Here is a 9,204-nt window from a genome sequence, read left to right as displayed (position 1 = left end):
TGTGTTGACTGATAGTGACCAGGAAACACAAGCAGTAAATCCTCGCCACATTTTCAGTCAAAATGAGCTGAATCCTGATTGGAGCACCGTCATTATGTTTTTATTCCACCTCCTGTGAGATCCCATCACTTGTGCTGAGAAGGTTTTTCAGGGCCTTTAATTACAGTTTACCTCTTCACTGGAACAGGTGTCATGTTTGGTGTGCGGTGTGTAAGAGAGGAGATTACTGTTTGCCTCCTCTTCTCGGAGACAGGTGATGTTGGGAAAGGTTTTAGGGTGTTGGTTGTATCGAGGCCTTCCAACTCATACTCTCTACTCACCTGCTTATCCTATTTGAGGGTCACAGGAGGAGCTGGAACCAATCCCAGCTGACATTGGGGCGAGAGGTGGGCTACACCTTGGACGGTTCGCCAAGAGCCAACATACAAAGACCAATTCATGCACCTATGGTCAATTTAGAGTTTCTAATTAACTCAAGGCCTGAGTATGGTTTCTCTTAGGTCTTGAGCCTCATGGTGGGATTATTGCTTCCCAACAACAGGTACTCCCTACCTCAACGAGCACCATCACTCTGGAGGAGGAGGAGGCGGTGTAGGAGGCTCACAAAGACTTGGCTCACTCTTCAGCTTGCATTAGAAGTGAGGAGGAGACTTTTTGCTCACTGCTGCATGAAATCTGCAGTTTTTCGCGTCGGTGAGACAGCCCAGTGTGATCAAACATATCTATGTGGTGAGCACAGAAGATAAGCCGTGCCTCTCCCCTGTACTTCATGGCTCAGGAATGACGGTAATAATCCAGGAAACCGTAACAAATACCTCCTCAGGCTTAGCTAATGACTTTTCTCTGCAGGACGCTGGGTCACTCTCACAGATCGTCCTGTTTCATTCTGAATCTGCAGCAGTTGGTTCATTAAACAGTATTTTATTCACTGGGAGAAGTAAAGTGGCCGACAACAGGCGGGAGTGTGTCAGCGTGAAGCTCGCTGATACTGAAACGTCAAACCCAGGTAGCTGATGTCATTTTCACTGAAAGATTCATAGACGGTGTAACACAGTTCAACATTTGCTCACGGCAGCACAAAGATAATGTCATTTTCTCCATGAGAGTTTGCGAGAGCTTTATTACGACTCATGAGTTTTCTCTATTATTAATGTTTTCGCTCTGCATCAAACTTTTAAAAGAATTATAAATGTTGCTGAACTTTTCCATGATACACTTAGTGTTTACATCATTCAACCTTCTGATCTGTGGAGAACAGTGGTGGGATGTAGTTAACCCAATTACTGCAGCACCGTACTGTAGAAATCGAGTTTAACTACGTCCCACCACTGCTTTCCACAGATTAGTAGGTTGGAAATATTCATGTAAACAGGGGCGTTGCAACAGGGTGGGCAAAGCAGGCAATTACCTGGGGCCCCGAGCTGGGAGGGGGGCCCCCCCTGAGAACGGCTAATTACAACATTTTAAAGGTTTGATTGAAGACGAGAACGTCTAAATGTGTGTGCATGATGAACCTGGGATGATGGGGGAGGTTTGGACTTAAACCTTACTGCTTAACTATTATTTACGTTTGCACAGTTTATACATTTATGTACTTTGGTGTCATGTGTTTCTTTATTACATTACATTTATTTGACAACTCTCAATGAACAGCTTATCGTGCACTTTCTCATTGTGAATTGTGTGATCAGAGTTTGATCTGCCCCGTGGTTGATAGTTCGATGTTCTACGGACCTGCCGGAACATATACAAGCATTGCTTTATTCCCGTTCTGTGCAGAATAACCCTGACTCTGCTTCAGGGACGTTATACTGTAAGATTTCCTCTCTGGTATTATGTATTTATTCATTTACACAACCTGCTGCTATATCTGTCCGCATCGCACTTGCACCTTTTTTTATGTTTTTAATGGTCATGTGTCAGGTCGATGGATAAAGTACATACATGTCAGATGTCTGAGCTGTTAACATATTTTCCACATGGTTTAAATCTAGCTATAAAATGAATTTCTACATCATTCTTATCACTCCATGAATCATCTCTTGACCCAGATGAATCTTTGTGATCCTCTACGGGGCCTAACCCTTAGATTGGGAACCACTGCACTGAACTACCTGCGTATATACGGTTATGAATTCATTTATATAATTCATATAGGTACCAATTTTAAGCCATTGTAGCACTGCCAGCTGATAAATACTTTCACTCAAATTGGATTTTGGATTAGCACTTTTACTCAATGGTAATAGTACTTTGGAGTGTGCACTGGTAAAGCCTGTGTCTGATTCATTTCCAGTGGCAGCATCATGAATCCAGCGTGCACAGCTCTGATCTCCTCCATGTGCGGGGGGAGTGGGAGGGTTCAGTCTCACAATCACCAGCCTTTTCCAGGAGAACTCGCTGGGAGCGCGCAGTGCTGCAGCTGGACGCCGGAGCGGCTCGCGTCGTCGCCGGGCACGACGGGATGCTGCGTCCGGGGGCTGATGATAATGATGATGATTCAGTAAGTCGCTGGGATGGACGAGGAAGATTTGCGGTCAGCGCTCGGTGGAATAACAGGGAGCTGTTGTGCGTCCTGGCTCCGCGATGCCGTCACCTCTGCGCGCTTTTCCCTCTGCGACCCACCGGACAGAGGACACTGGCGGGGAAGTGACACACCGGCGTCGGAATCTGCACAAGAATCAGCCTCAGAATAAACCGGAGAGGGAGTAGAGGAGCTGTCATGGAGAGACACGGCAGCAGAGCCAGGGAGGAGACGTCGACGTCGAAGGAGGAGAAGCGCAGGGAGAAGAAGCCGAAGTCTGGGAAGCTTTTCCGAAAGAAACCGTTGAAGTCTGTGGGAAGTTTGATGAACAGGATCCTGAAAACTTTGGGCACTTTCGCCCACTTTGGAGACGCGGACGCGCAGGACGCAGAGGACGATGACGGGGGTTTTGGGAATGGCGCACCGTGCACCCTCAGCGCCAGCTCAGGGATCACCAGGGAGGATGGACAGGTGAGCAGCTGGGACACACGAGCGGTGAAGAACACCTCCAGCACCTCCTCCTCTCTGTGCACCGGCAGGGAGAAGCTGCTCTGCCAATACGGAGACAAAGTCCCCGGCGTCCTGGGGCTGAAGAACCACGGGAACACCTGCTTCATGAACGCGGTGGTCCAGTGTCTGAGCAACACCGACCTGCTGGCGGAGTACCTGGGGCTGGAGCGGTACAAGCTGGACCTGAGCCTCACCAGGGTGAACGGCCTGGTGAGGAGTGAGGAGACGCGGCTGGCCCGGGGAGAAGTCACGGAGCAGCTGGCTTCACTCGTCAGGGCCCTGTGGACTCTGGAGTACACGCCACAGCTGTCCGTGGACTTCAAGGTACACGCAGCTCAACACAAGCACAGGTGCCCCATGAGCTCTGTGGTGACAACACCTCGGGTTTAGTGTTTATGAGCTGTAAACTAAATTAAATGACATGAAATATTGGTTTTACGATCACATTTACTGCCAAATTTCTCTAATAGAGCCACATTTATGCGTTGAACTCGGCTCCTGACGTCAACGAGAGTTTCAAACTGTCCTGGACCATGCAGGTGTTTACGTAGAGTCAACTGTTTGCTCTACATCCGTGCATCATTCATGCAGCTTAGGGTTGCGAGCGGTTATCTGGTGCCAGTCCTGGGTCACGTTGGGCGAGAGGTGAGGTGCACCCTGGGCAGGTCGTTCAGTGCATCACAAGGCCAACAAAAACCTTTTTCAGACATGACCCGCGGAGGATTTCTGGAGAATTGGATCCAGACTCTCTCGGCAGTTTGCCCCCGGCTTTGGCCGTTATCAACAAAAGCTGTCTCGACATCTTCAGAGGCATCTTGTGCAGATATGTCTTCAGAAGACATTTGTTTTTTGGTGAAGACTTTTAACCAGGGGGACTGGTCGGAGAAACTTCTAATCAAAGGTGGAATCTGGCAAGCTTCGCTCATTTTCAAATCTGTCGAGTCTAAACCACTACATCATCTACCAGTCAGGGACGTCCCCCAACCCCTACCACCCCTCGTCTGTCTCTCTTTCTCTCTCTCACACACACACACACTGTTTGAGATGGCCGCCTGTACCGGTGGTTTGAACTGCTCGGCACAACCACGCTCCGCAGACAGTTAAGCCCGGCCTGTCTCGTTTCTTGTCGTGCTGGTAGTGCAAACGTTGTCGGGACGACGATGGTCTTGGCCGTCAGCAGACATTTGTGTCACAGAAGTGTGTGTTTGTGCTGCAACTGGAGTCTGAGACAACTTAGCTTTATCTTATCACTCGAAAAAGCGTTTTTTGGAATTTCCAGAAAGTGGCTCACTTCAGCCACGGTTCGACCTGAAACACCTGCTCTGCCGTTATTAGATCCTCGGTCTGTCCTCAGCTGAAGAATAAACTACAGTAGTCAGACATAATCACATGTTATGATCATAAACGTCTATGAAGTGCAGCAGCAGCCTTCATAAACATCAGCCCCTGTAGTTGCCAACAGCTCAATATAGCAACCGCTGTCTTTTCCCTGTGACTCGTCCTTCCAGGTGATTATGAGGCGTCACTGCAGCCTGAGGTCACAGGTCATCGGGCTCGAGGCCCCCTATCACGACACTGAAAGCATGAGTGAAAAATAAAAGGTACGCTCTGTCGGCAGCATTCGATAAACAGCAGGTGTGTGGCGATTCTGAGCTAATCGCGTCCTAATCACAGCTCTGTGCCGCACTATGAGCTACGTAGTGTTTATTTCCTCGTGCAGCCTGGCGAGGGGAAGCGGGGTACGGGTGACTGCTAAACTCTGTGTCACCACGTTTACTTAGCTGCCCTGCTGTTGTGATTCAAAGTATGTTGGCACAGGAAAGAGATAATTTACTTTCCTGAGGATCAGGGGATGTGATACAGGCCTATCAGGAGGCCCGCAGGCTTTCCCACTCTGCCCACGCTGACGATAGAGCGAGAGAAGCAACCGCACTTTATCTGCCTGCAGCTCTGGATTTCTCTGAGCCATAGTTCAAGGCAAGAAGTAGATAATATGGAGCAGCGAACAAAGAAGCTCCACATGGATCTATTCTTGGAAATGTTAATTACTCTCCTGGAATATCTTGAGCCATTCTGTATTGGTACTTGAAATGTAGCGAGGAGGCCAAAGGTTTTCCCGACAGTAATACGGTTGTTGTTGTTGTTGTTGTTGTTGTTGTCGGAATCAATTTCAACATTTTGATTCTTGTCTTTTTTTGCTCTTCGATCTGGCGGCTCTCTGAAAAAACACGTAAAGTCCCTGTTCGGGTAAATCTGATATTTTTCGGACAACCGTCAAGAGGGAACAGCACGGAAACATCTTGACAAGATTAAAAGACGGATTAAAAGAAAACGCTGACAACCCCTCCTTATGTGATGGGATGCTTCCTGTGTTGAAGCACGCACACACACACACACACACACACACTGCTGTGGCTCTTGGTTTGTGACTGTAGGAGGTCCAGAGTTCGCGCAGCCTCGGCCCTCTGAAATTGCCTGTTGAGTAATACCACAGCTGCCTGGAGGGAGGCATTATAAAATCAGATATCTGGCAGGCTCGTGTCTGACAGGCTAAATTAGCTTTCAGTTGCAGCAACTCCAGACGCCACAAACCTTTTTTTAATCAACTGCTCAAAAATGGATCAGCCTTTGTTTAAATGATCCCGTTAATCTATTCTTTTGTTAGTTGATTATTGGTTTTCGCCGGCTCCTGAGAGTCAGGTGTTTAATCAGAAGGGCAAAGCAAAGTTGCAGCTAAGATTAGAGAGACTTAAAAAGGAGCACCTGTGCTAACCCGCACCTCACATCACATGAATTTCGATGAGCCGTGATGAAAGGGCAAGTGCCGAGACGAATCTCCTTTTCACCCTTTCACTGTTCTGCACATTTTGTTTTATAATGAATAATGGTGCTCACGTGCACCTGCAACCAAAGATGTGGTTTGATCCTCCTCAAAGTTAAACGCTCGGCAGTGGCGTCCTCACAGGTCCGTTGGCTGCAGAGTTTCAGTGAAGAGACAAAACAACAGAGTCCTTCTGAGCTCTGCCACATTCCAGCAGCACCTGGACGAGACAGGTGGAAACAGTTTCTGTAAATCTTCATTCAAGATCAATCACTGTTGATGCGTTGCTTTGTGATTTCTTTCCCCCCCCCCCCCCCCCCCCCCCCCCCCCCCCCCCCCCCCCCCCCCCCCCCCCCCGAGCCTCCTCTTTCACAGCTGTGTCTCTGACGCAGTCGAAGGGTTGAGTTTCCTCGACCTGGGAGCAGATGTGTGACTTTGATCTGGACGGTTCCCCCCATGCGATTTTAGAATCCTCCCCCCCCCCCCCCCGGAAAGATGGTGTGTTTGCTCCGAGGGGCCTGGACGGGGACAAGCCCTGAAACTCAAACAGTTACTCAATAGCCAATTTATCAGTTTCCATAACAAGAGGTCGGAGAGAGTGGGGGGGGGGGGGGCGGGTTGATGACTGAACAGGAATGTCATCCTCCCTATACACTGATGGGAAGCTACATTTATTTTCTGTCTGCTGTGGGTTTCACAGCTATGTGAGAATATTTGCTGTCTCCGTGTTGATTTGGAATGGTTACCTATGTTGCTGGTTGCAGTTTAGTTAGTTTCCATTCGATATATAAACATGACACCAGGGTGGACGTGTGACTTTTCACCCCTTTTTCACACTGGGGGGGGAAAAAAGGCGACACATTATTTTTTCATCTTTACTGATGATGCTAGCTTAGTTTTATTCACATCCACAGTTGTCTGATGTCTCAGTTTGTCCCGACAAATATCTGCAAAACACTAAAAAAGTCCCAGTTTTCAACTTTCACCACCAAATTGTCCTGTTTTCATGTCAATCCAAACAACAATTGAAGTATGACACTTGTTTCCGGTGCATTCGTCCGCATCTATCACGTTCTGACCCACTTTCACTAAACCAATAAAAAAATAAAAAAATAAAAAACAAAGCACCACATTTATGTATTCAACACTAATTTGTTTGCTTGCTTGTCAATCAAACGTTTCATTGTCGACGCAGTTGTTAGCCTATGAGCTTGCGGCTCTTTCTGACAGAGCCTGTCAGAGGGATAATTGTTAGCCGTCATGCCTGTCAGTCAGTCATTGTGAAGGCGGTAGCTGGCCTTGGTGCGACAGAACAGGATTCTAGTGGTTAGCCTTCAAAAGTTCCAGTAGCTGAATCATTCCTTTGTTAATAAGCAGACAAATACACACATGTTTATGCATTAGATCATACATGTGCAGGTGCACGAATGTGTTGCACTGTTACTTGAAATAACATTTGAAACAGAAAGTTAAATTAACAGTTAACATAGTTTATCTTAGACACATTTTTATCGTTGCCCAAAAGATAATCGCGTAAGAGTTTAGTTAAATGGTTGTGAAGCTGAACTTGGTGAACGTGGTGTGTAAACGATGAATCGACGATGGATAGACGATGACGAGGAAGGTGTGTTTTCTCGACTTTATCTAGTTAGATGGTAACAAACTGGCCGGTGGTCATTATGTCACAGGGAGCAATAAAAAAACACTCAGGGCATTTTTTCCACAACCTCAATTATGTCCCTGAGACAATTGCCACCTTCAGGAGGCTGATGGTAATTACTGTTATTGCTTTGCTGTAATGACTGACTGCACTTCAGGTTAGTGTGTGTCCACGGCTCAAATGGTTTATATCAGTGCAATTCTTCAAAACAAGCCTGAATGTCTCAAGAATAAAAGATTTGCTGTGTTATACAATTTATTATTTATGTGACAAAGTTAAAAACAGTTTTAACACACAAATTCTTCCAGGTTGTGAATTCATCATCCAGGGAATTCATGTTTAATGTCGTGGAAATCGTTCTTTGAAATTCAGTGCAAACTTCTTTTTTCAAACAGTGCAGCAACTGTACATTTAAGTTTAGACATGAATTTCAGGACAGTTCAAAGTTTCTCCAGAGTTTCCTTTTCCTTACATTTAAAGAACGCAGCAGGAGATTCATATTTCACTTTATCTAATTATTTATCGTGAAGATCTAGTGTCGGTTGACAGCAAAGGAAGCTGCACTGTCACTTTCAGGACGAGATCAGAGAACATTGTAGAACCTTGATGCTCTGCGAAGACTCCACCAGCAGTTTTTCTCCGTTTATGAATTTTTATGTTCCTGTCTGTAACGACACCACCGACTGAAAAGATCCAGACCTGGTTCCGCTTCCAGAGAGATATTACTCTGCAGCCAAAGTTTTTGAGGGAGAAGTTTACTTATATTTAATCAGTTGTATTCTTGTGTACTCGTCAGTGACGGAGCCACATCAGATATCCTGTGTCTGAAATCTGAAAGTGCTTCAGTTCCAGTTTCGGCTGGGTGTCGCAGTTCGGCTGCCAGTTGACGACCGGACTTTCTGCGGACATTATTAGTTGGTGGATAGAATAAATGTATTAGTGGATTTCAAAACGTTCCTATGTGAAGTCATAACTCAACTCCACTGCTGTTACAGCACTGAACTGTTTCCTTTGCTCATAAAAGCACCTTATCAATCACAAATTCATCATCGAGTCTGTTTCTCCTCTCTCTCTCTAGACGATAGTGTCCAAGTATGGATCGCAGTTTCGTGGAAATTCCCAACACGATGCCCTGGAGTTCCTCCTGTGGCTGCTGGACCGCGTCCACGAAGACGTCAATCTGGCCTCACACAACAACAACAACACGACCAAAGCTCCCGTACAGGTGAGAACCAAGCAGACGCGGCTTTAATGTAGAATATATCATGATCCTGCGGGGCTTGATATGTATTCAAGCCATTATCGGTTTTTTTCTTGTGTCTTTTTTATTGAATTTCTTTTACCAGTTTCTTTCTTTTGTTGTTTCTTTAGTTGTTTTTCTTTCTGCACAAAATCAAGATAAAGTATATTGTTCAATATCTTTCTTTCTGTCTTTCTTTCTTTTAATTTCATTGTGTTTCTTTACTTGTGTTTCTTTTTTATTTAACTTATTTAGTTTGTTTCTTGATTTCATTGTTTTTTTTTCTCTTTCTTTCTGCTCAAAATCAAGGTAACGCACATTGTTAAATATCTTTATTTCATTCTTTCTCTCTTTCATTCTTTCTTTCGAAGGCCAAATGCTCATTCATGTTTTCAGATGTTTTTCTTCCAGTGGTTCATATCTGTTTATTATCAAACTAGTGAGTCTAA

General features: G+C 45.8%; 1 protein-coding gene across 2 annotated transcripts in view; it reads left to right on the top strand.

The window, feature by feature from the left end:
• The first annotated feature begins 2,400 nt into the window (after nucleotides 1-2,400).
• The window catches only part of usp43b (ubiquitin specific peptidase 43b), a 42,395-nt gene continuing 35,591 nt past the window's right edge, over nucleotides 2,401-9,204 (top strand). For both annotated transcript variants that reach the window (XM_069525712.1, XM_069525711.1), the window contains exons 1-2: nucleotides 2,401-3,358; nucleotides 8,594-8,740. In XM_069525712.1, the coding sequence (XP_069381813.1) occupies nucleotides 2,723-3,358; nucleotides 8,594-8,740 (783 nt within the window). In that variant the 5' untranslated portion in view covers nucleotides 2,401-2,722. The remainder of the gene's footprint in view (nucleotides 3,359-8,593; nucleotides 8,741-9,204) is intronic.

The sequence above is a fragment of the Paralichthys olivaceus genome, chromosome 5, assembly GCF_024713975.1.
Source record: "Paralichthys olivaceus isolate ysfri-2021 chromosome 5, ASM2471397v2, whole genome shotgun sequence".
NCBI classification, from domain to species: Eukaryota; Metazoa; Chordata; class Actinopteri; order Pleuronectiformes; family Paralichthyidae; genus Paralichthys; species Paralichthys olivaceus.
The sequence above is the reverse complement of the archived record's forward strand: the minus strand, read 5'-3'. Positions and strand labels throughout refer to the sequence as shown.